The sequence below is a fragment of the Pteropus medius genome, unplaced genomic scaffold (assembly GCF_902729225.1).
Source record: "Pteropus medius unplaced genomic scaffold, Ma_sr-lr_union100, whole genome shotgun sequence".
NCBI classification, from domain to species: Eukaryota; Metazoa; Chordata; class Mammalia; order Chiroptera; family Pteropodidae; genus Pteropus; species Pteropus medius.
The window spans coordinates 2,973,848-3,001,794 of NW_024354499.1; the positions used below are offsets into that span (position 1 = coordinate 2,973,848).

Here is a 27,947-nt window from a genome sequence, read left to right on the forward strand (position 1 = left end):
AGGTTTATAATTTTATAATCAGGCCAACATGAGATATAATTGGGAAAAACTAGTGGCACTGTGCTTTATTTGATAACAATAAAGGGGCATGACTGGAACTCTGCCAGGACGGTCCTTAACATTCTGCCCTAACCAGGAGTATTATTAACCTTCCAGCATTGTTAGTGTAAGGCAGAGTACTGCTGACAACTTAGAGCATTAGAAGAAGGTTGAAACACTCTAATGTGAGTCTTTTAAGAAGGAAAATTAGCTGGTTTTCTTTTTGTTCCTTTAAAAACTCTAGCCAGAAATACCACCCCATTTATAATGAAGACTACAAAGCAGCACCAAAAAGGCTATTTATAAGAAGAATTTTTCTTTAACAGAGTCCACTTGAATGCGTTGAGAAATTGCATCTTGGCTAAAAGCAGTTCACTAAGGAACAGAGCCATCTAAGTACCTAACTAGTATTTAAAGTTGTCAAGGGGTGGGAATGTGCAAATTTAGCAGCAAAAGACTTTTGTTTTGCCTCAAGGGAAAGTGATGGTGGTCAGAGGGGCCAATTCCAAGGACTGGTCCAGAGGGGGCCGCTGGTCTTGGTACTCTGCCACATGTCCGTTCCGGTGGTGACCATACTCAAACTTGATCCTCAGCTCACCAATCTTAGATTGGGGAAGGATGTCTGGGATCCACTCAATGATGAAAGGTGTTGGTTCCTTTTGATCTGGAGAAGTGTTGCCTGAAGACAAGAAAAAAAAAAAAAGCAACACTGATTAGTATAATTAATTCCAAAATTTGTGTCTAGACAGATCTTACTCGGTTCAGGAATAAAAAGAAAAAGTTAAAAAAAAAAAACAACACCAGGAAAAACAAGGAAACAAGGAGAAGACCCAAGGAAAGGGAAAAGCTATCACTGCTGTATCTATCCCAAAGATGCTGTCTGGCATCCTCGAACAAAATAAGATCCGGACTTTATGAAAACAGGGCCAAAAGAATCCTAAGGAGAGCCCAGACTGAGAAGAAAAGACAGATGGATAAGATTAAGAGAGACTAGAAAAAGTCAAGTTTCAGGGAAACCAGAAAGAAATAGAATGAAAATTAATGTAGTTCTAAAATATATTACAAATTCTTAACCAAAAGAGTGCGGTACTGGCTTCTGTCTAGACAGATTGAAAGAACAAAACAGAAAGACCTGAAATGGATACAAATAGAATAAAAATTTACCATAAGATAAAGGCAGCATTTTCAATTAGTAAAATAATGTTTCTTGTAATAAATGGTATAATGGTATGCATCAGCCAGATAACTACCTAGAAGGAAATAAATGGTCGAAGAATCTTACCTCGTACCTTACATTCAAAATAAATTTCAGAGGATCAAAGATTTAAACATGAAAAACTCAGGTTAAAGAACGCTATTGAGAAATATAAAACACTAGCAGAATTTTAGACTATATGGTATCACCTTCAAAACTATGGAGATAATTAAGCACAGAAAACAAAGTCCATTTAGTAAAACAGAATACAAAAAGAAGACATAACCAACTACATCAATTATAATAAAGAGGATAAATTATTAAAATTGGAGAAAAATCAAAACCAACCATATAATGTTGATAAGAGATTCAAATAAAAGTGTCACAAAAAATGTTAAAAGGATGGCAAACATCAGAAAAAATGAAAAACAAAAGAAAGTTGGTATCACTGTTGCAATCCTGGACAAAGATTTTTTTAGGACAAAAGTTACTTTTACATTAATAAAGTCTTGGTATACAGACTGACTGTATACACCCAAAATTCATAAATTGAAAACCTAATCCCCAATGTAATGGCAATTGGAGGTGGGGCCTTTTGGAGGTAGTTGGATCATGAGGGTGGAGCCCTGAAAAAAGAGATGAGTGCCCTTATAAAAAGAGACCCTAGAGAGATACTTCGCCCTTTCTGTCATGTGAGGACACATGTGAAAAGATTGCCATCTATGAACCAGGAAGCCGGCCCTCACCAGACATCGAATCAGCCAGTGCCTTGATCTTGTACTTTCTAGCCTTCAGAACTAGGAGAAATAAATTTATAGTGTTTATAAGCCATCCCGTTTATGGTATTCTGTTAAAGCAGCCTGCATGGACGAAGACAAGTATATAACTTACACTGACAATGTAAAAATTAATGAACAGAAACTTTATTTAAATTGGATGGAGTTGAGGGGCCTGTTGGGGGAGCTCCACCACTCATCTCAATTACCCCAGACAAGAAAAGACATACTTTCCATCTCCATCAGGAAAATGTTTTTCTTCTACCTTGCTATTCCATCAGGAATAAGGATCTTCTCCTCGCTTGGCAACCACTCAGCCAATGAAAGACTTTAAAACTTATCCAAGGAAAAGCCACTACACTTTGAACTCCCAGTTTCCTCCAGTGGATTCATTGTTTACAACAGCCCCTCTGAACTTCCTCTTTCCTCTGCAAAAGAATAATTCCTTCTCTTTGCTCTCTGGACTTGTGCATGGTTCCCCATTACACCACATGTCCCAAACTGCAATGCTTTATTGTTTCAAATAAACTCATTTTGCAGTAAAAATATCTGGCTGTTTATTTAAGATCAATACAACATATGTCAATAACTCTGATGTGCCAAAAACACTGCATTACAATACTTAAAAACTTTTAGAAATATAAGACTTTTTTTTTTTTTTAGAAACGTTAAGACATTTAGAGAAGCATAATTATAGTAGAAAATTATATCACAACCCAGTCTTTGGCAGGTCAAAGAGATAATGAAGATAAAGAAGACTTAAATAATAAAATAATGACTCATTTTAAAGCTATATAGGACTTTACATTAGATAAATAACATCTTTGCTAGCACAAATTCATATATTAGGTTAGTGAGAAAATATTTTTAAATTCCTAAAAATAGATATTGAAAACATCTTCTGACCTCAAAATAATAAAATTAGAAATTGGTAACTAAGAATATAAAAATCAAAAGCCTCAACCAACTGAAAATCTTAAATACAAAGTATTAGAGACACAAACTAAACTATAATTATAGACTATTTAAATATTAACAAGAATCTTTAATGTTCTTATGCCACTTTAAAAGCTATAAAAATAAAATAATTCTAAGGAAATATTAGATTTAAAGAGATAGGGGACATTATTACAGACAAAAGCAGAAAATAAAACAAATTTAGAACAATTGATAAATATAAGAGTCAGTTCTTTGATAAAGACCATAAAACAGACAAAATTCTGGTAGAGGGCATAACTATAAACTTAGAATAGATTTTAAAAGTTATATGATTATCATCTATACCAAAAATTATTAAAATGTACATTACTGACCTTAAACAAATAGCCAGATATTTCTCCAGTAAAATGGGTTTGTTCGAGAATAACAAAGAACTACAATTTGAGACAGGTGGTCTAACGGTGAACCACAGCAAGTCCAGAGAAACAAAGAAGAATGCTCTTTTATGGACTTGGAAGGGGCTGTTGTACAGTAACAGTCCACTTGAGGAGACTGACAGTTTAAAGTCCAGTGACTTTTTATTGGCTAAGTCATAGCAGTCTCCCATTGGCTATTATTGATTGGGCAAGGAGGAATCTTCTTCCTCCTGCTGAGGTAGCGAAGTAGTATCATTTCCTGTGGGAGATACAAGGTAGTCTCTTTGTGTTGGGGTCAGTACTGTGCACTGAGTGACAACTGCCTGAGAGTTCTTTCTCTAGCCTCCCTAATTCATTTTAAATGAAATTTCTGTTTATTAATTTTCACAAAATAATTTAAATTTTGGATGTAAATAGATGAATTTTTGGAAAAATAACATCAAAATTGATTCATGAAAAGATAGAAACCATGAATTCAAATGGAAATCAGAAGAAACTTAACATATTTTAGAGAATTACCTGTGAGAAGAGGTTAGGTCCAGAGAATAAATTCTTGGAAACATTAATGAAATAGATTCCTAAGTTATTTAATTTGATTCAAAGCTTTCCAAAATTATTTTCTATAAATACCAAGCCCCCAAAAGATAGCCTCCAAAGAAGAAACTGTAGATAGCTAGCCCTATGAATAATCAAAAATCCTAAATAAAACATTAACAAATAGAATCTATATGCATATTAAAAGAAAAAAGATCAAGTAGGATTTATTCCTGAAATACAGGATTATGTCAGTATTAGAAATTTATTAATACAATTCATTGTAAGTGGGTCAAAAGACAAACATCAAAAGATGGTAAAAAGGCATTCCTAAAATTTAATATTAATTCCTATCAAAATGCTTAATAAATTCTTAATAAACTATCCCAAATATGATGTTACAACCATAAAAAAATTCATATGTAAACAATAACCAACAGCCTACTATTTAATAGTGAAATATAGAGCAGCTTTTCCCAGAAAAATATTCTGTGAAATGCTAATGGTATTCCCCTAAAAAGTCTGCCCTGGTCAAGTAAGTTTGGGAAAACATAAAGTTCAATAGATGTTTTTATTTCAGGATCTTTTTAATATGCAAATTTACATAATGAATTTATAAGAGATAAATTATATTCTAAAACACTACTCCCTACTACCTCCCTACTCGAATTGTAACATTTTCTGGGATCTGAGTGTATCTTAAAACCAGGACAGTTTTCACACAGCAAAGTTTCCTTTCCTACCAAAAAAGTTATTACTAAATTGCCTGAGCATCTTACAATCAAGAGTTTTGGTATCAAAGAAATGTGATATGTAGCATTTCTCAAACTTATTTGACCATAGAATGCTTTTTTCACAGAATACTGACCACCATCTCTTCTTCCAGACAAACCTGGAAAATGCTACACACTGGAGGAGTTTTCTATAGTCTAAAATGATAATCATGGCTGCTAGCTTTACTATTATTTTTGGTTGCTCTTGAAAGACTAATTTAACAAGAAAAAAATGATATATAAACATTTGATAGAAAACAAAATTATGATTATTTTTCAGGTGATATAACCAATTTCCCAGAAAACGTAGGGAAACATCTATTATTACTATTAGGTGTTCATTAAGGGGACCAATTTGATAGTAAGTATACTAAATCAAGAGCTTTCCATACATGGGCAATAATGGGTTAGAAACATGATAAACTTGCTACTCATAAGAGCAGGAAAAAACATGTGTAGGAATATAGTCACAAGAATTTGATGAAATAATTATAAATTCTGAATTTCTCTAAAAAGAATAAATACACAACTAGAGAAATGAAGGAAGACTGCTAGATAGATCACAAAGCTAAAGAAATTAATATCACGGCTAGCATTCATTCATTCTTCATTTAACATGTCTTTACTGAGTGACTATTTTTGACCAGGCACTATGCTATCTTGGGGTACAGTGATGAACAAGAGTGTCCTAGTTCACTGTCCTGAAAGAGCCTCAGTGGAAAGAGAGGCTAAAAGTGCAGGCTCTAGAGTCCAAAATTGTCTGGGATTGAAGTCCAGCTCCACCACTTACTAGCTGTTTAACTCAGTTTATTCATCTGTAAATAGGGATCACAGAATCTACTTCTTGGTGGGCTGATGAGCATTAAATGAATTAATGCACTGTAAATCACTTAAGATAATACCTGGTACAGAGTAGGTGCTCATTAAGTGCTAATTGTTATAGCTGTCATTATTATTATTATTAAATTATTCCATGACTACGTCAGTATTTGTAGAACACTATAAAATAATATATTTTACAAAATATAATGCTGTAAAAATATTTTATTAAAAGTAGACAAAGAAAAAGCAATTCATCAAATATGAAAGATTAAAATGAAAAGTTTACTCTCAATATTGAGGATAATAGAAATTTAAAAAGTGATATAACATTTTTTGCCTATCAAATCAACAAAGATTAAAAAAGAAATTCTTTCACACATGGCTGGCAGGAGTAAATTATATAAATATTACAATCTTTCTGGAGAGCAGTGTGACAAAAACAATCAAAGCCTTAAAAATGAACAAAACTTTTGACTCTCCAATTTCAATTTTAGGAATTTATCCCAAAGAATATCCTAAATAAATTAGGAAATAAGGCTATAAAAATTTTATCTATAAGGAAGTTAATTCTGAAATGAAGCACTGTTTATAACAGCAAAAAGTCTGAAACAACTTAGAGGATTGATTAGAGTGAGGTACTTTAATGAATTTTATGTAGCTATTAAAAATGTCAGATTCACAATAGCCAAAGGCAGAAGCAACCCAAGTGTCCATGGACAGATGAATGGATAAACAAAAAGTGGTATGTACATATAATTAAATGTTATTCAGGCTTAAAAAGCAAAGAAATTTTGACACATGCAACAATATGGATGTTGAAGACATTATGCTAAGTGAAATAAGCCAGTCACAAAAGGACAAAAAATGCTTCTACTTACATGAGGTACCTTGAATAGTCAAATTCAAAGAGACAGAGAGTAGAGTGGTGGTTGCCAGGAGGACTAGGAGGAGGTGGGGTGTTTAATGGGCTATTCTAAAGTTTCAGTTGAGAAAGATGAAAACGTTTTAGAGATGGATGGTGATAATGATTGTAAAACAATGTGAATGTGCTTAATGCCAGAGAACTTAGAAACGGTTAAAAAGGTAAATTTTATATTATGTATGTTTTTTAACAATAAAAAAGGTTTAAAAAATGAAGTTGAAGATAGCATGGAAAGCTGTTCATGATGTATTATTAAGTGAAAAAAGCAGCTGAAGGATAATCCCATGTTTTAGAAACTCTTCATTCACAGAAGAGTCTTAAAGTTTATACACCAAAATGTTAATGGTGATGTGGTCTATCGTGAGTGAGATTACAGGTGGTTTTTATTTTTCTTCTTTATGAAATCTATGATTTTTCTATAAGAAACATGTGTTACTGCTATAATTTTATTTTTAGAGCATTGGCTCAAATGAAACAAAATGCCTTATCCCCATGATTACCTTTACAAAATGAATAAATGTGCCTTCTTTGTTTAAGGTCAAGATCCAAAGTCTAGGACAATGTATTGCACATGGTTGATCGCACAGGAAGATGCGCTATTGAAACCACCAATCACTTACCAACTTTGAGAAAAGTTTTTAGTTCCAAGGGTCGAAGCACTGGTTGCTTTTCTATACGACCATAGGTTTCTGCTATGCTCTCTACTTCCACTTTAGGGCATTTAAACAGCTCATAAGTCCCATCCCGATTCTGGATAAAACTACGGGTAATTTCCAAGGGCATCTGGACATGGAGACAATACCAAGAAAGGTGAGAAAGGAAAAATTTTCAAAATAGACAAACACTTGGGTAATAATAGATCTTTTACATATTCATTAGTCCTTATTAAGTACATTCAAATTAATTAAAACTTCCCCTTGTATTTTCAAGTAAATTCTGTCAACAAATCTGCCTTTTCTCCCTTACAACATTCATGGCTTTCCATTTTTCTCTATAACTTTAATTTGAATCCCAGCCAAACCATACTGAACTGAACCCCTAACATGGGTTCTTCATGGCTACATGACTGCTACTGGCACAAACCTGCTCTAAAATTGGTTTTATTCCTTCCCATAGTGCTTTGCTAGAAGCATTCTTCTCCTTAAAACTCTATTGATAGCACCTACAGCTGACCTCACATCCTGTGTGCTTCACACCATCCTTGGGACTGAGCCAGACAGAACTTGAACTGAATTTTGTCTTTGCCACTAAACAGCAGGGTGAGCTTCTCATAGCCTGTTTCTCATCTGCAAAATACAGTTAATACCATTGCATAAATAAGGTGATATAAGTAACAGACAGAAGCTCAATGATTATTAGCTTTCTTCTCTCACTGGACTTTACTTTGGGTTGCTCATTGCCTCCCTAAACACCATTTGTTTCAAGCTAGAAGCTACCTGTGTGATATTCTGCATTTAAAGAAGTTCCTCAAATGTCTTTAGTGCTAATACAATCCTTTTCTAAGATTCATATATAAGTTCTATGGCTACCAAACAATTTGTCCTTTTTCTGAACATAACAATGCCTTGAAATTAAGCTAATCTTAATGCATCAAATCACATATACTGAATTTTCTATAATATTTCAATATTGAAAGAAGGAAAAATTCTCAAATTTTCAGGATCTGCTTTAAAAAATGTTTAAAAATATCTAATATTTCCCTTGCAAAAAAGAATACAAACTAAGTAAGGATCATTACTCTAATGAGAACTAAACTGCAGTTTGGGGAGAAGCATTTAATTGTGCTGGGCCCACTGATTTCACAAATAATAGTATATCATCTCAAATTATTTATATACTTTCTAGCTGCCTGCTGGTTAATCTAGGGCTCACAATAATAGCTAGTAGGGGGTCATTACTTACAACAAATTATTCCTGCTTTCAGATCCCAAAAGCAAAGAAAAAGGATACTCTAAAATACTTTTTCAAACTAGAGAGAATACCCATTAAAATCGGAGGCAGCACTATAAAGCCATGAATATTTCTGAACAATCTTAGTATAAAAAAAGCATTTTCTTTGGTGTCTATAACTAAAAGAACTGATGCAAATATAATTCCCACACTTGCTTCCTTCTCTTCCCCTCTCTGCCCTCCCACTATTATAGAAATAGACTCTTACCTCAGGGGTATCTAAGATTTGTTTAACTTGCAGGATATTAGTGATATGCCAGGTATACTTGGAAAAGGTTCCCAGTGGCAAGGCATCTTTTCGAACAAAAGCTTTAATGTAAAAAGGGGACAAAATCAGCCTACCAAAAAATAACATTCTCTTTCACTATTTGTTACTGAGATTCTAGAAAGTTCAGTGCAGTGCTACTCTTTCCTTATAGAGTCTCAGCACGTTTAAAAAAGAAATTCTAGAGGCGAATAAATAATAGGGTTTGGCAGAAATGTGACAAATCAAGTGATAAGAATTTCTGCTAAATAAAGTCTCTGATGCTTGAGATGCTACTTATTTTTAGTATCTTAGAAACTTATTTGTTTGGTAAAGCTGTACACACAGGACTCCCATTATAAAATAGCTTCTCACAACCTCTCACAACTTTAGATATATCAGAGGTCAAATCATAGTCCTTAAAATAATTACACAGAGCTTAAGCCTGCTAACATGGTTGCCAATCCATTGTCCTGCCTGCAGGATTATAAATGGATTCTATCAAAACTCTGCAAAACTAGCTAAGGGATGGGTTAAAATTAATGTATTAGGCTTAAAGTTTAAACTAGAAGAAAGAATCAGCATTGCCTCAAAAGTCATACAGATAAGCTGTGAGGACAAAGATTTTCATGGACCTAAACACAGTGATTCACAGCTTGTACTATTCAAAAGTGGAATTAAACCTCAAACAGTGCCACAGTTCCTATTATATCATCAAACAACAACTTACTGAAGAAGTAGCACTGATTTCTAGCTGTAGTTACTGTTGGGCTATCTGCCAAAGAGCAATCCTTTCTTCCTCCCTTTCTCTCTCTTATTTCCTTATAATGCCTAGTAAGTATCTTGAGATCTCTAGTAGAAATATGTTATATAAAGATGTTTATCTAAGATGTTATATAAAACCAAGAAATAAGTACCAGAATGTTATGATAAAGTGTTCCAAGCCTAAGAATTACTCTAAAAATAAAATCTTCATCAAAAATTTAGAATTTTATGAAAAATAAGTTTTAGTTTTGGATATATACTGTAATATGCTTCCAAGAAGCCAGCCCAAACAACAATTAGAACTGCAAAGCTTTTATTGAAATTGGTTCATATCTAGAAAATATGGTGAGCATCTTCATTGTACTTGCTGTTCTCTTACCAAATCTGTGCTTTCTGAATTGTTCCATTAACTTGCACTAAAATAAGTATGGGGCCTTTAGAGAGTATGGCCATTATTCTAAGACCTGATTGGTTAACTTCATGCTCTCAGCATGTGACAAGAAGTCCTAATCCTGAAAATGCCACACCATTTTCCCAAATGTAATTCTCTAAAGTCAAGACATATATTGCTATTCCTTATGAAAAAATTCTCATACCTGTGGTGGAGTTGGGAAGCCGTTTTTTTGTACTTCCTATAGATATTCTCTGTTGCAAGGCATCAAAAAAGGACTGAGGAATATGGAACACCAGTGGCTCTGGTTTGCCTTTAGGAAATAAGAAGAAACTCATTTAAAGAAATTCAATAGACTTTCTGATGTGTAGGGAAAGGTGGAAGAAATGGAATTGAGGGACAGTAATTACTAAAAATACCACTGAGATTTCTTCAGAGGCAAAAAGAAAGCTTTGACCTTTATGCATCAAGCACTGTCATCAGTCCCTACCCCTGATTCCTTGAAGTCATAAAAAATATAGCAGATCCTTGTCATCCACCAAGGATAACTTTTCAAATCCCCAATTTTATAAACACCACCACCTCACAGACCTCTCCCTTGAAAGGATATATGAAATGAGATGAGAACAATAAGTCTGAGTTGAGAAGGCAAACTTGACTCACTCCTGCTTACTATCCTCAGGGGCCTGCTATATGCATTTGTGTCTAAGCAAGGAACTGCATGCTCTCTCTCAGACTGTCAGGACCATGAATGCCAGAGACTGCAACATTAGGACACTATTTAGCTAATAAATATCAGCCTTTCTCTCCAAATATTATCTCAAGGCCGATACTTAATGACCTCTTAAAGAAACTTACAAGACACTAGGTCAACAAAAAGTCAACAGAAAGAGTTCTGAGTTTTCCTTAAAAAAATTCTATGCCCAAGGGGCAACTTAGCTCCAGCAAAGGGAAAACATCCACAACCATGTGGATAAACATACAACTTAAAGTCTCTTAAAGAAAGACTCTTAAAGATAGCTCACATGCCTTTTTGAAACAAAAGTAGAGCCAAGAAAAATTAAAATGAAAGGTTTTCTAGAATTATATAGAGACTTTACATTCTTTCAATTGATTTTGCCTACTTTATTGTGTGCAGAATGGCAATGACAAAGTTGTCACTGCTTTCTGAGGCACTAAAATATTAATATCTGGACAGTTTAGAGAAGTCACCATACAAAGGAATTTTAAAATCTTTCATCTTAAAATTAGATTATGGGCTACATACAGAGATCATTACAGCTCTAAAAGCAATGCTAACTCACCAGAACTCAGCTAAGCTAGAGCTAAGGTTTACAAATTAATCTTGGAAAGCCCTCATAAAAGAGACTGACTCACAGTCCAGGAGAGAGCTGACAGTGACTTGGACAAAGGTGAAGTAATGGAGATGGTGAAGGGCCACAGTGTATAGCTTACATTATTATCAATGTTCTGTTTTCTGTTTTGTGAGGTGAGTTAGTAGGTATTCACTATATTATTTCAAACAATAACTCTTTTAAAGAAAAACACAGATTCTCTCTTTAACTCTCCTTAGTTTACTTTTCTAAAAAGTTCTGAAGTTTTATTTATTCTGAATTAATATAAATAAAACTAAGCATATATCTCAAGACCTCCTTTCTTATCTGTTTCCTCATCTTGAAGTCATAACTGTTCTAATCCTTCAAAACTTATCTTCTTTTACTGAGTGTCTGCCATCAGGCTACTATTCAGTTTAAGGTACATTATTTTAAAAAATGATATTCATAAACTGCAACATATTCAGCAAAGAACATCAAAATGATATGAAGTCTGTAAATATGCCATGAGGAATGTTTGAAGACCTGAGATGTACTGCTTGGAAAAGGGGAGACCTATCAGGCAGGGCAACGGGTGTGTGTGCAGTGGTAGGGACTGTAATTTTGGAAACAAGAGCAGACCTATTCCGTGTGGCTACAGTGCAGAACTAGAACCAACAGAAATATTATAAGCAAACATGTCCACTTAACATGAGTGGACCGTCCTCACAGCTATCACTGTTCAACAATGTTATGATCTACATCAAAAGGCAGTGACCTCCTCATCACTGGAAAAAGCCTGGAAAACCATCCATCGAGGATGCTTTCAAGGCAATGGGCAAGGACTAGCTGGATGGTCCACCTCTGAAATTGCTGAGGTTCCATGAGGCTATCACAATGACACTCAAATCTAGCCTGTGTTCTCCAATTTTCCTTAGCATGTCTGTGTGATATTATATAACTATTTTAGTCTCATATAGTTAGATTTTGTCTAAACTTTCTACCCCCTTTCTTCAATTTTAAGTTTGAGAATTAGAATGATCTCCTGAGGATTTGGTAGCATGCATGCACACATACACGCATGCACACACGCACATGCCAAGATCAAGCTATCTATTTTTACATGTTATCTGCTGTGTTTTTCCTCTTCCATCTCTCAATTCATTTTGCTTATCCTGTATTTAAATTATGTGACTATTCCTTTCTTTCACTTAGATGTGTACTTTTTTTGTAGCCCAGTGCACGCCGTAGTCAAGCCCAGTTACTTTTCTTATCAAAACAGTACAATTACTTTAATTTCTCCTACTTTCAGCAATAGCCCAGTTAGGTGACCAATACTTACCATCAAACTGATAGTGCATGGTCTGGTGGATGCGTTCTGTGACACTAGCCAGCCAGTCTTGGAAGGATAAGGTCACTTGTGCCTCATCTAACAGCTGACCACAAGCTAAGAAAAACAAAAAACAACTCTTTAGTAACTTTTATCTTTTCTTATAGTATGAAGAGTTAATTGAAGTTTGAAAAAGCTAAGGAGTTTGCGGAGATTAAAAAGAAAACAAAGAAGCTGAAATTCAGACAAATTAAGTAAAATGGAAGAGTCTAGGATTTTTTTTTTTTTAAGAATCCATTTAGGAAAAAAGAAATGAAAAGCTCTGTGATATTAACAGATCCAATAATAGTAGTAACTACAAAAAGTTTGCAGTCTTTTAACACTAAACTGCAATTTGAAGAATGGCTGTTTTAGAGATTAATTGGTCTTATTTCTGATTAACATGTCTGTATGAATAGACTTACCATTCTATTTTACTTCTCCTGAAATGTCTTCACACATCTGAAGTATATTCCCTTTTGTTGAGATACAATGCCTTAACTACTATCCATTTGAAATTGAAATTCTCATAGATCAATGTATATAGTGATCATTTAAATTAAAAGCTATTTTTCTTTCTTCTTTGTGCCAAAGGAAGTAATAATAGTTTTTAAATCTTCTACCTGATACAACCGACCTGTTTACTACCTGACCTTCCAAAAACATTTATTATGTCTCATAAATTCAGAATATATAAGTTCTTAATTAGTTAATTAAGATTTGGTCTTAATTATTTTATATTTATGTATTGCTCTTCAAAATCAGAGTATGAGGACAGGAACCCATCCATATTACATAGCTAACCATACCATAGGTATTCAATAAATACTACCAAAATTGAACTAAACAAATTTATGCGGGAGGGCATTCAAGATTTTTATGACAAAATACACATAGCATATAATCATTAAATTAAAACAAATCTCTTTAAATAGGTAAACATGTGAACATGGAGCAAAAGTCAAAAAGTAGATGGTATACAGTGAAGTCTGACTAAATGATTTTTATACAATGTATGAGGAGAGTTAAAAAAAGGTTGATTCCTAAACGTCCAAGCTTAATTATTCTCAGTAGGAAAGTGAGATATATATATATATATAAATATATGTTGTGTTCAAATTAAGTTATCCTGTCTCATAAATTCAGAACAATAGCTATGCTATTGCTTTTAGGTATGTTTTCAAACTCTATTAACTTTGGAGAACAGATTATATCGGTCTTTCTCAACAAACATTTATCACTGAATAATTACAAAACGTGTTTCTTCTTCAACTTTAAATCTCCATACCAACTGCATGTGGGTAATACCCAAGAGGAAAAAAAACCTGCAAAATACCTGCTGCCAAAACATGTTGGTAATTTTTGTTGTATTTGTTATTTAAAAGCATAATTTGGTTTTGAGCATGATTTGAGACCAGTGGGACAGGACAGACCTCAGCCTCGGTGCCTGCTAGTGTTCATCTTAGCACTCCTTAGGAGACAACATGCAATGTTTCTTTGGATTTATCACTTTTAGCTTCTTCAGGATGATTTTCCACCTCTTTAGCCTATTCTGGGGCAGGGAAACTTACCCTGCCTTTTTAATGAAGAAGCAACCACAGGCTTTTTCAGGCCACTTTTTCTTAGATTACTGCTCACTGCATCTTGAGGCAACAGTGAACTGTTCGTCTGTGCACCTAAACCACAAATCATTATAGTGTTTAATAACATGTCTGTAGAATATAAGTCAATTCGATATTAATTTCTGAAGAGTCTAAAACATAAAAAGACTTTGGTAATTTCTAAGTTAGCTTCAGTATCTAGAATTAGTATTAGCCTTTATATATAACATTCAAGTTTCTGAAGCTTAACAGAAAATTGGGAGGGAACCAGAAGTGAAAGGAAGAAAAAAATTCACCCATTGCTCCCACCTCTCAGACAATCGTTAATTTTCTCGTGAACTATCTTCCATTTTTTCTATGAATAGATTGCTTTGCTGATTTTGTGATTTTTAAGTAGCTGTGATTTTATCAGGGTTGCCAGATTTAATGAAATTTTTAAAAATTTAAAATAAATGAGTAATTTTTTAGCATATATATGTTCCAAATGTTGCATGGGAGATACTTATACTCAAAAATTATTCATTATTTATCTGGAAGTCAAGTTTGAACAGTATGTACTTCATCTGGCTACTGAGTAATCTAAATATTTCTCCAAATTCTTTATGATAATTTTTAATAGTTGCCTTATATTCTATCAAGTGGCTTTATCATGGTTCATTTAACTATCCGCAGTGGCTGGCCCTTAGTTGTTTCTAAGTTTTCAGTATTATAAATAACCATAAAATGAGCATCTCTGGACAAAATGCTTTTCCTGTACCAAAGATAATTTCCTTAAAAAACATTATTTACAAGTAGACTACTGTGTCCAAGGAACTTTATTTTTTGAACTGCAAATTTTCCCAGGAAAGACCAACAAGTAAACATTTAACAACAATCTCTGCTCTATACTGCTGCCACAATTACCTCTTAAAAACACAAAAATAATCATGCCACTTTGGTCTCCATCTTTTCCCAACTTCCCAGCACCAAAACTCCCGTGCATGACCATCTGACCCACCTCAAGCAACATTCCCTATGGGTAGGTACATTTTTAAGGTTCTTAGCGGATATTGCAAACTACTTTTACAAATGACTATGGCAATTTACACTACACTTGCCATTCCAGAGAGCCCAAATTTCACCTTTGAGTCTCATTACTTTTTAATTTGGTAGCAAAAAGTATTTTATTCTAATTTTGTATTTGTAAAATGTATGCATTTCTCTGTTCACTAGTGAGTTTGGAGTTTGGTCCACATTTGTGGTCCAGGTAATATTTTCTTTTTGTCATATAGAGTCTAGATCTTTTGACACTACTAGGGTTCTGCAGAATTTTCATATGATGTATATGAGTCCTTAACTGACACTGGTATTATCTGAAAAAAGAAACTATATATATGATGCCACATGTTGAAAATGCAAGTAACAAACTATATTCCTAAAATAGTGTGAAAAATATAATTAACCATTGTCAAGTTTTTAAAAACACTCCAGGGATAAAAACCTCATAACACTGTCCTAAGGCAGGTTCAAGTATAAGACTAGGCTAAATGTTTAAGGGCTGAACAAACATATTCAGTAATAAGAGTGGAATCTGGCTGGATCTTATATTTGGCCAGTAAAACTAATTTTGAGCTTGACTGGACAATCGTTAATGGAAGGTAAAACTTTCAGGAAAAAAAAAAACATAAAAACTATTTCTTGTAATTGCTGAGATTCAGTGAAACATATAAAACAATCTCTAAAGATAATACCATCAAACAAACCAAACAACTTCTCACCAGATACTTCATCCTTTCTCCTCTTCTTTGCCTTAGAGGCAGGAGACTCACAAGCTGATACAGTTGATTCTGAATGGCAGCCCAACTGGGGCACAATAATCTCTTTAAGACCTAAAACAGAACCGATTTCTGAATTATTAACTCTAAGAAGAAGTATGAGCCCCTACCTAGAAAAAAATTATTTTATAAAAACCCAAATCACCAAACAATGAAGTGATTGCTGGCATTAAAATAAGTTCCTTTGAAATGCAAATCAAAACCACAATGAGATACCACCTCACATCTGTTAGAATGTCTATTATCAATAAGACAAGAAATAACAAGTGTTGGAGAGGAAACTGGAGAAAAAGAAACCCTTATACACTGCTGGTGGGAACGTGAATTGGTACAGCCACTATGGAAAATACTACGTAGGTTCCTCAAAAAAAATAAGAATAGAACTACTTTATGACCAGCAATCCCTCTTCTGGGTACTTACCCAAAAAATTTGAAAACATTTATTTGTAAAGATATACGTACCCCTATGTTCATTGCAGTGTTAACCACGGTAGCCAAAATATGGAAACAACCTATGTGTCCCTACAATGAATGACTGCATAAAGAAGATGTAGTACATATATACAATGGAATACTACTCAGTCATTAGAAAGATTGAAATATTGACATTTGTGACACCATGGATGGATCTTGAGAGTGCCATGCTAAGCAAAATAATTCAGACAGAGAAGGACAAGAACAATATGAATTCACTCATATGTGGGATATAAAACAGAAAGCAACAAATGAACTAATAAAACAAACCTACAAACTCATAGACACAGACAATAGTTTGAAGGTCACCAGAGGGGAAAGGGGGTTTGGGGAGGATAAAAAGGGTAAAGTGGGTCAAATATATGGTGACGGAGGGAGACCAGACTATGAGTGGTGAACATACAATTCAATATACAGATGATATATTATGGAACTGTACACCTGAAATTTATTAATGTTATTAACCAATGTCACCTAAAATAAATTTAGTTAAAAAAGAGACTATAGACCTACATTACAAAAAAAAAAAAAAAAACTTCCTTAAAAGAACATTAATGTGATAGGAGGCTCTACAGAGAAATGTAAAACTAAAAAGTTGAGAGCTACTGCCAACTAAAGATCATTAAGAAGTGAAAATAAAAAGCATCTGCAAGATAAAAATATTAACAACACTTCTAAAGGTCTTTTTTTGAGCAAGATCCTTGTTTTTCCCAACTTTTTGAGAAACAAGCAAAGCCAAATAAAAGGGATTTTTTGTTGTTTTTTATTAATATAGGGTATCTGTGGAAGAGTAAAAAAAATTAAAAGCAAAGCTAACTTTGCTAGATTCACTGTCTCAATAAAAATGTCTGATTCTTTTGATCATTAATTTCAACCAACCAACCAACCAACCAATCAACCAACCAACCAACCTTTATGCAAGTGCTGACTGGGATTAAAAGAAGGAATGCTTTTCATTTGAATTATCTAGCAACTGCTTCTGAAGGTTGCTAGGACAATCTCCAAATGCCATCAGTGGAACTCTTTCATTGCCATTTTAGAAAAACACTGTGTCAACCATACCACCTACCGCTGGAATCAAAATTTAGGAAGTCTGAGAATTCCTGAGCCAATGTCTCGTCACTGGCAAAGGCACAGATGCAAGCAAAGAAATGAATGCATCTCTGGGCTGCCTCATCCTTGGAGGCATTCGACTTGGGCGATTTCAGAGTCTGGCAGGAGCAGAAGAAACGGCGCTCGGGCAAGCTTTTGGCACTGATTTTCTGCACAAAGGATGTATGCAAATACCCCAAACTATGCTTCTGGCTTGCCTTGCATTTCACCACCAAAATGTTTTTAGTAATTCTCTGTACAAGGGGACCTGTGGGTTCTGTGGCCAACTGCCAGATAGTTTGCTTGGTTTCTGGGGAGGCCTGCATTGCATTCAGGACTGAGCTCTTTAGAGTCAGAGGAGTGGCCTCTGCCTGGCAGTTCACTGCCAGCTTGATGTGCTGGCACTGGTTTTCCACAACGCCCTGGGTGGCAGCTTTCAGGCATGAGGGAACATAACACCGTCCAGAGCTCAGCTGAGTGATGATCGTCCCATCCACTGTCTGGATTGTCGTCTCTGAAACACCTAGCTCCACAAAGCATCGGTAATCAGGGCCCCGGTCTCTTTGCCGCACTGAGTAGACCTGCAGATCAGAGCCTGTTATGATTTTGACAGCTTCAACACTAGGCTGCTTCCGTGCACCATAGCGGAATATGGTTCCACATGTCTTGTTTTTACAGCTCAGTCCCCGGGTTCCATTGTATGTGCCGCATCGAGGACACTTTCTGATTCCCCTCAATGTAGCCTTCCCCAAATCAGATAAGAAAGCTGGGACTTTAGTCCTCAGAGAGTTTGGTTCCATTTTTCACAGGCCCCTAGAAAAGGCAATAAGGCCATCAGCATGAGTATACATCATATACACACAAAGTTAAAATCACTTATGATTTAGTACAGAAAGTTAAACGTAAAGAAGCTATCCACTATTTTCAAATTGTGTCCTTAAAAAAACAGAACATCAATTTAAATCCTCAAACAAAATGAAAGTAAAACATTGCCTTTCATCTCTCTTATATTTTGAAATATCCTAACATAACAACTAAAGCATTTCTTTAGGTTCAATCCTGTCCTATACAACAACCTAGATTAATTAACCTAATCTCTATATGCACAATGTTTAACTTGAGCAAGGACTGGAGAATGTGAATGGTTACTTCTTTCCCTTCCATCATTCTTCACAAAACCCAGCCCAATCCTACCTGTAAGAGCTGCCAGAGCATCCAGAAAACAGTGTGACCTAAATTCATAAGGCCTAAAAGGTGTTTCATTAGTTTGTGATGATCACAGAGGACAGGTGAAGACATAATCATTTACAGAGTAAATGTTACTGCTTAATCCAAAGCCTTCTGAAGTTTGAACTCCATGGTGTAACAATGTAGACATTCTATGCCCTCCTTGGCCAGCCAATGGCAAAGCTCCTGCCCAATGTTTCACAATCAAAGAAGATTCCAACTGCCCTAAGTGGAGATTTTGGCAGTCTACAAGTAAAACAAGAAAAAATATTAAAGTTATACAAAGACATAATGATTCTTTCCTCAGAAGAGGAATCTAAGTCTTTCATAAATATTTGAGAAATATTTGACAGAAATTGGCATGGAAATGGTTGTTTTGTACTTACAATTGCAAGAAGGTAAAATAGTGCTAATGTCATTACACAGGGAGTTGTCAAGAACACCTAGAGCTATAGTATATAATTGGTCAAACACTCATTCTCCTAATAGTAATACATTAGTTTTAGAGCACATTATGCTATTCCAAGTGCTTTCCCATTATTTCATTTGAACTTCACAATATTAGTATCTTATTTGAGCCAAACGAAACCATTCTTCAGATGAAAATTAAAAAGCAACTTGCAAAAAAAAAAAGTACCTTGCCTGAGGTCACCCAGCAAAATTAGCAATGCGGTTTCCACTAACCCAATGCCTGCTAAGAGTGTGAACGAACCCTGCTTTTAATTTACCAATATTATGAAAAATTTCAAACATATAAAAAAGTAACACTTATACACTGCATCTCCATATACTCACCCACTAGATTCTATAAGTAGCATTTCACTGTATTTGCTTTATTACATCTCTATCCATCCTTCTCCATCAATCCTGCTTATACTTCGATGTATTTAAAAGTAAGTTGTAGACATCAGTTCGGCATGCATATTAACTAAAGTTCGGTATTTTTTAATACTTTTTTAAAAAGGTAATCTGCTTGTGATTCTGAAATAGGCTGTTAGCATTGATTTTCCCCCTTGACCCCAATATTTTCCCTCCTCATATTTTATAGTCCACTGATTAACAAACTGAAAAGTACAAAAGTCTAAGAATGAACTAATCCTCCAACTGAATATTTACTGAGTATCACAGTGCATAAAGCTTTGTGAAATATGATCTATATAGCAGAGTTTCTCCACCTTAGCACTATTGACATTTAGGGCTGGGTAATTCTTGGTTGTAGAAGGGTATCCTATGCATTGCAGGATATTCAGTAGTATCCTTGGTCTAAATGCCAGGAGCAGTCCCCACCTGCCTTCTCCACAAGTTGTAAAAAAAAAAAAAACAAAAATGTCTCTAGATAGTAAGAATTATTAGGTATTCTCATTCGGCCAAACATGAGTTCTTCGGAGGGAATGTTATTTCAAAGTCAAAAGATGGAGGATTTAGTTTGCCCTTTACCACCAATTATCTCTGTAAATAAGACTTTTAACTTTTGAGCTTCAGGTTGTTTTTCATTTGCAAAATAGAAAAAAAATTATATATATGTGAAAGAGCTTAGCTAAAAATTACATCGATAATGATGATTTACCATATCATCAAAGTGGAAAAAAGAACAACTTTGCTCATTATGGGAGAAACTGGTTTGCCAATTAAATGGTGAAGCCTTAAGGTGCTGTAGTTTTTAGCATTATCATGGGAATTCCACTCTTTCCTCTAATTTTTTTCTTTTCTTTTTTCAGTTACGCTCTGTAGAGGGCAATTTGTTAGTATCTTTCAAAATTGCAAATGCACATTTTTAAAAAATTTTTAATTTTGGAATATTTTAGATTTATAGAAAAGGTACAAAGATAGTACACAGAGTTCCTGTATCCTCTTCACCCAGCTTCTCCAAATGTTAAAATCTTAATAACTGCGGGAAATTTGTCAAAACTAACGTTTTAACATTGGTACAATACTGTTAACTGTACTACAGACTTTATTTGGAGTTCAGCAGTTTTTCCACTAATGTCCTTTTTCTAAGAATAAACTTTTTATTTTAGAATAATATCACATTTTCAGAAAATATAGAATACATCATGTACTACCATGGGACGTTTGTCAAAACTAAGAAGCCAACATTGGTACATTATTATTAACTAAACTCTAGACTTTGTTCTTTTCACTGTTCCAAGATCCAATTCAAGACACCACATTGCACTTAGTTGTCATTTCTCCTTAGTTTTCTCGGATCTATGAATTTGTCTTTTCTTGTTTTCCATAATCTTGGCAATTGAAGAGTCAGATATTTTATCAAATACTCTTCAATTTGGGCTTATACTTTCTCTCCATATTCCTTTTGACCCAGTAATTCCACTAATAAGAATTTATCTTACAGATATACTACCACATTTCTGTAACAGGAAAATATTAGAAATAATGTAATGTCCATCAAAAAGGAACTGGTTAAATTAATTATGGTATATCCATATAATGGAATACTTTTTCAAAAAATAAAATACTTTCACGGCTGTTTAAAAAAAGAGAAAGTGTTTTATGTGTTGATCTTTCGGACTTTTAAGAAATGTTAAGTAGAAAAAGAAGATGCAAAACAGCATTTATAATATACTGTCAATTGTGTATAAGAGGCTGGAGGAAACAAATTTGTATTAGCTTGTAAATGAAATACAAATGTTTAAAACTCTCTAAAAGGATAAACTAATAATAGTTACTTTATTGGTGAATATGGGACAAGTGTGGGAGGGAAACTTTTTACTGCATACCTTTATAGTTTATTTTTGTTGACCTTAAACAAATAGCCAGATATTTCTCCAGCAAAATGGGTTCATTTGGGAACAACAAAGAATTGCAATTTGGGGCATGTAATCTAATGGCGAACCACATGCGAGTTCAGAGAAATAAAGGAGGGGAACGCTTTTATAAACCTAGGAGCCACTATTTGTAAAAAAAAAAAAAAAAGAGTCCATTGGAGGAAACTGAAAGTTCAAAGTACAGTGACTTTTCATTGGCTGAGTTATGGCAGTCTCCCTTTGGCTGTTACTGGGCTAAGAGGAATCTTTTTCCCTCCTATTGAAGTAGTAAAGTAATATCATTTCTTCTGGGAGATGCAAGGTAGTATCTTCCTGTTGGGTTCAGTAGTGTGTTGAATGACACCTGTAGGAGAGTTCTCCCTTCTAGCTTCCTGACTTCATTTTAAAAGAGGTTTCTGTTTATTAATTTTCACATTTTAAATCATGTAAATATATAATCTTTTAAAAAATGTAAATTAAAAAATTTAGAGATTAAAATAGTCATCTTACAAAATTATAATATAAGACCCCTTTATGCCCTTTTCCTAGCACTACCACTATTCCCACATCCCCCTCCAAAACCCCTACTACTAAAGAGTAACTACAGTTAATAGGCTGGCATATATCCACCAGATTATTTTCTTTACATTATAAATAAATGTATATATAAATGTAGGTTATTTGTTTTTAGAAAAATGGAATTGCATTATACACATTGCTCTGAAGTTTTTCTTAACATTTTATCATAGCTTTCTTTCCATGTCAGCATGAAAGGCTCTAAACACCATTTTAATGGCCATACAGTAATCTGGAGTGTGAATATACCATTGTTTAACTAGCTCTACCCTGGGTTTTTAGTTCTAGACAATACTGCAATGAACATCCTAAACATTTATCTTAGTTCATAGATGCACATATTTCAGAATAGATTCTGAACATTCTTTCTAGTTTCCTTAAAAATGTATTAGGGTACAGAATAAGATTTTATTGGAAGAAAAAGGTTCTACTTCTAAAAATATCTGAAAACCACATCAGTGATTTTAAACGTGAACAAAGTGAGGGGATCCACATAATTTTGACCAATAACTAATTTACTAAATTTCAAAAATTATATAAAAGGAAAGTTAAGAGCAAACATTATCATTAAAAATATCTTATTCCCCCTATCTCACTTTCTATACTCAAATAAATTCCAGGCAGATAAGCACAAAAGTGGAATTGTTAAGATATTAGAATAAAAAAAGGGGGAGAATTTTAAAAGTATATTTTAAAGATATCAGAATGATGGCCTAAATGACACAAAATCCAGAAAACACAAAATACAGATTAAATTTTTTCCTGATTGTACCAGTGTTTTCTAAAAACACTTATTTATCGAAGTGTATTTTACATACCATAAAATTCACCCATTTTAAGTGTACAATTCAATGATATTTACTAAATGTATAGAGTTGGATATCTATCACTATAATCCAATTTTAGAATACTTCCATCACCCACAAAAGATCGCTCTTGCTGTTTTCAGTCAATCACTATTCCTATCCCCAGGCAATTACTAATCTGCTTCCTGTCTTTATAGATTTACTTTTTCAGGACATTCATTTAGATTGAATCATACAATATGTGGCGTTCTGTGTCTGGCTTCTTTCACTCAACATAATGTTTTCAAGGTTCAATCACATTGTAGTATGTATCTGTACTTTCTTCCTTTATATTGCTGAATGGTATTCCATTATATGGATATATCATTTTGTTTATCCATTCACCAGCAGATATTTGGATTGTTTCCAATTTTTGGCTAGTATGAACACTGATGTTGAGAACATTAACATACAACTCTTTGTGTAGACAAATGTCTTCATTTCTCTTGAGCAGACACCTACAAGTGGAATAACTGGGTCGTATGATAAGTTTCTGTTTAACTACTTAAGAAGCTGTGAAACTGGCAGTACAATTTTACATTCACACCATCAACATAAGAGAGTTCCTGTTTCTCTACTTTCTGGCCAACACAATATTGTCTTCTTGATTATAGCCATTTGATTTGTGAGTGTGAAGTGGTATCTAATTGTGGTTTTAACTTGTATTTCTCTAATTAATAATGATATTGAGCAACATTTCTCACGTTTATTTTGCCATGTATCTATCTCTTTGGGGAAATAGTTATTTAAATATTTTGCCCATTTTAAAATTAAAACTGATATCTGATTACACAGAAAAATTTTCTACATGAAAAAAAATATCATAAACTAAGTCCAAAGACAAAAACAAACTGAGCAACAAAAGCAGTGAAAGATGTACACTGAAAACTGCAAAACATCACTGAAAGAAATTAAAGACCTAAAAAATGGAAAAACATCTCATGCTAATGGACCAAAAGACTTAACACTATTAAGATGGCACTACTCCCCAGATTGATGTACAGATAGAATGTAATCCCTATCAAAATCCCAGATGTCTTTTTTGCAGAAATTAACAAGATTATCCTAAAATTCATATGGAAATGCAAGGGACCTGGAAAAGCCAAAACAATCTTAAAAAGATCAAAGTAGAAATCATACTTCCTGATTTCAAAACTTACTACAAAGCAAATTAAGACAAAGAAGGATAAATACTGTATGATATCACTTCTATATAGAACCTAAAAAAGCCAAACTCACAGAAACAGAATAGAATGATGGTTGCCAGGGGCTGGCAGGTGGGAGAAATGGGGAGATGTTGGTCAAAGGGTACAAACTTCCAGTTATAAGATGAATTAGTTCTGGAGATCTAATGATCCTGTGTTATATACTTGAAAATTGCTGAGAGAGTAGATCTTATATATTCTCACCACAAAAAAGAAATCATAATTATGTGACATGATGGAGGTGTTAGCTAAGGCTATGGTGGTAATCATTTTCCAACATATAAGTTTATCAAATCAACACATCTGTACACCTTAAAATTACACAATGTTATACGTCAATTATATCTCAATAAAGCTGGGAAAAATAATGTGGTACTGGCATAAGCAAAGATATACAGATCACTGGAATAGAATTGAGAGTTCAGAAATAATTCTTCACATTTATGATTAATTGATTTTTGACAAGGATGCCAAGATCATTTAATGGGGGGAAAAAATAGTCCAACTAACAAATGGTGATGAGAGAACTGGGTACACTCTCCAAAAGAATGAAACTGGAGCCTCACCTCACACTGTATACAAAAATTAACTCAGAATGGATCACAGACATAAATATAAAAGCTAAAACTATAAAACTCTTAGAAGAAAATGTAGGAGTAAATCTTCATTATCTTGAATTAAGCAATGGTCACTTAGATATAACACAAAAAGCCTATGTGACAAAATTAAAAATAGGAAAATTTGACTTCATCAAAATTTAAAAACATTTGTGCTTCAAAGGACACCATCGAGAAAGTGAAAAGACAATCCACAGAAGGGGAGAAAATATTTACAAGTCAAATATATGATAAGGGACTTGTATCCAGAATATATAAAGAACACATTAACAATAAAAAGACAAATAATCGGGGGTGACTCCATAGTGTAGTGGTTAGCACGCACATGTCTGCTTTACATGCAGAAGGTCCTGGGTTCGTGCCCCAGGTGGAGCCACAAACCATATCCCAGGTGAGCCAGCCCCTGCCCCCCACTCCAAGTGCACCGGGGGTGCCAGGCCCCCTGAGTGCACGGCGGTGGGGCGGGGGAGGAGACAGGGTGCTTGGTCCCAGAGGCACCTGGCCCCAGATGCATGCCTCAAGTGTGTGGGAGGAGATGCCCCGCCTTTAGAGATCCAGTTCTTAAGGGGAAACGGCAACATCCATAGGTCAGGGGTGGAAGTGGGGGAGAGGGGATTAAAAGCGAGGGGGAAGACATATAATCCAATTTAAAAATAGGCAAAGGATCTAAATCAATATTTCTCCGAAGATATACAAATTGCCAATAAACACATGAAAAGATGTTCAACATCATGTCATTAGGGAAAAGCAAATCAAAAGCACACATGATTAAAAAAGACAGACAGTAATGAGTGTTAACATGGATATAGAAAAACTGGAACTCTCACTTACTGATGATGATATTGTAAAATGGCACAGCCACTCTAGGAAATTGATGGTTTCTCAAAATAGTAAAGAGAGTTACCATATAACTCTCAAGAGAATATTTGCCCAAGAGAATTGAAATACAAAAATTTGTACATGTATTCATAGTAGTATTATTCATAATAGCCAGAAAGTAGAATTAATCTAAATGTCGATCGACTGATTAATGAATAAACAAAATGTGGTATATCCATACAATGGAATATTATTTGGCCATAAAAGAGAATAAAGTTCTGATATGTGCTAAAACATGGATGAATGAACCTTGAAATATTATGCTAACTGAAAGAAGCCAGACAAAAGGCCACACTTGTATGATTCCATTTAAATGTAATATACAGAATAGGCAAATGCATACAATCAGAAAGTAGATTAGGGTCTAGAGGTAAAGGGGGAATTGGGAGTGACTGCTAATGAGTATGAAGTTTCTTTTTGGGGTGATGAGAGATTACGCAACTCCGTGAATATACTAAAATCACTGAATTGTAACACTTTAAAAGTGTGAATTCTATGTTATGTGAATTACATTTCGATAAAGTCATCATTAAAAATAGAGGGAAAATATTTGGAATGCAAATGCCAAAGAGCTGATTTCCTAAAATAAGAGTTTTTACAAATCAATAAAAAATGAAACAAGCCCATTAGAAAAATGAGCAAAGGACATGAAAAGACAGATTATGAAAAAGAAAAATAATTTTAAATGTTCAAAATTCAACCTTAAAATAAGTGGCAAATTAAAACAACACTTTGGCAAAATGACAAAAAAAGATGTTACCATTGTGTTCATGATTCTGTACATTGTTGGTGAGTGTAGAGCAACATCCTCTTTAAAGGGATGTAAATAAAATAAATGTAAACCACATACTTTGACTTAGCAATTCCACTTTTCATGAGTTACATTCCCACATGTACACAAAGTATGTATGGGGGTACTCCATGACGGGTTACCCATAACTGCACAAGAATAGAAACAGTCTAAGAGCTGACTAAATTATGGTGTAATCGTACAATATGCCAGTATAAAACCACTAAAAAGAATCAGACAGATCTATATGTATTGATAAGGAACAAGTATTAAGACAGACTGTGCAGTGAAAAAAGGTGTAGTACTTCGTGTATGTTACTCTTGATTTTAAAAAGATGGGGTGATACACACATACAGAATATCTATTGCTTCAGAACTGACTTGAGACTTAGGAAATAGAAAGTGGGAAGAAGAATTACATTTCACGGTTTTCAAATATTTGGATTTTAAACATAGTATCACTTATTAGAGTCTATACTGAAAGCATATACAAACATGACCCTGTCTGTGTATCTTTTGTGTTCATTCTCTCCTACCCAATTCACAGAAACCGCAACAAAACAAGTAACACAACTTGTAAAGAACCTGTTTTTGAATCCTGCCTGTAAAAGGGTGTCCTCGGAACGATGGTGTAAATGGACTGGTGCTGGAGGGGCTAACACATGAATGCTCCCTGGAAGTGGTGGGTTTTCACCCAGGTACTATTTGGCTGTAGGGCTATACAGTTTGGTGGATGCTGTTTAATGCCCGTGAAGCAGTCAGTGAAGAAATCGAATGATCATTATGAATAAAACAAAACTTGCTAACACGTTTACTGAGTACAAGTAAGCCCTTCCCATGTATTTACTCAAGCACTGTTCACCGTGATCCTGTAACAGAAGTACTATTTTACTCATTTTTAGAAATGAGGAAATTTGCTCAGAAAAAGTAATGATATGACGAATGTCTCATAGCCAGCTACCAGATAATCTACCTTAAGTTTGGAACCTGCTGGGTTCTTTGTCAAACCACAAGTGAGACGAAGGGGGAAGCCGAGAAGCCAGAACTCTCGACTCCTGGTCCAGGGGTCTCATTACCCTGCACGGCCTGGAAAACCGCAGAAAGTCCGCCGGGACAATGGGGAGATGCGTATGAGAACGGGGACTGCGGAACGCGAACCTAGCGCCTGGCTTCCGGGACTCGGCCCGCCCCCAGACGCACCACCCGGGACCTGTTTCCCGGCGTCCTTCCCGCGCGACGGCTCACTTCCGGTCCTAAGCAGGCCTGAGCAGAAGCATCACCTGGCTGGCAGCCTGCTACATGGACAAGCTTTCCATTGGGATTCCAGGCTCTACACCCTTGTTCCCCGCCGCCCCCGCCTTCTGTCAACACAGCCCCCTTACCTGCTCTGCGCCCCCCCGCGGTCCCAGGGCCCCACGCTGATGACCGCCCTCACCTCTCTCTTCGCCTGCCGCGGTCTTTTACAAACGCGGCCAAACCGTTCTCTGTAACGACAGTCGTTATTGGTCAGGGTCGCCCACGCGCGGCGAGTCCCCGCCCACCTCAGTTCGCGTTGCCTAAAGGGAGTTGTAGTTTCGTCCTCCCTGAGGCTGCTGAGAATTGTTGCGAAATCCC

At 34.9% G+C, this 27,947-nt stretch overlaps 1 protein-coding gene across 6 annotated transcripts; it reads right to left on the reverse strand.

Moving 5' to 3' along the window:
- Positions 1-39: 39 nt before the first annotated feature.
- Positions 40-27,842, reverse strand: CUNH2orf42 (chromosome unknown C2orf42 homolog). 6 transcript variants are annotated; one of them, XM_039852427.1, is made up of 10 exons: positions 27,769-27,842; positions 18,624-18,902; positions 17,407-18,242; positions 15,807-15,917; positions 14,020-14,124; positions 12,422-12,526; positions 9,972-10,079; positions 8,575-8,675; positions 7,037-7,199; positions 40-718 (listed from the first exon to the last, which is right to left on the reverse strand). In XM_039852427.1, exons 3-10 carry the CDS (start codon positions 18,227-18,229, stop codon positions 510-512), a joined length of 1,725 nt encoding a protein of 574 aa, XP_039708361.1. In that variant the 5' UTR covers positions 18,230-18,242; positions 18,624-18,902; positions 27,769-27,842; the 3' UTR covers positions 40-509. The 6 variants fall into 6 exon arrangements, with proteins under 6 accessions (XP_039708361.1, XP_039708360.1, XP_039708362.1 ...); XM_039852426.1 differs by having other exon boundaries at positions 27,716-27,824; XM_039852428.1 differs by lacking the exon at positions 27,769-27,842 and adding an exon at positions 27,307-27,623.
- Positions 27,843-27,947: the final 105 nt, after the last annotated feature.

What these genes read in the sequence shown, in the direction of transcription:
- CUNH2orf42 (XM_039852427.1), bottom strand. Translation starts at nt 18,229, where the DNA reads ATGGAACCAAACTCTCTGAGGACTAAAGTCCCAGCTTTCTTATCTGAT. An exon ending in TTCTTCATTAAAAAGGCAGG is followed by an intron (nt 12,527 to 14,019) that starts GTAAGTTTCCCT and finishes TGTTTTTCTTAG; the next exon opens with CTTGTGGTCAGCTGTTAGAT. An exon ending in AAATCTTAGATACCCCTGAG is followed by an intron (nt 7,200 to 8,574) that starts GTAAGAGTCTAT and finishes CTCCATGTCCAG; the next exon opens with ATGCCCTTGGAAATTACCCG.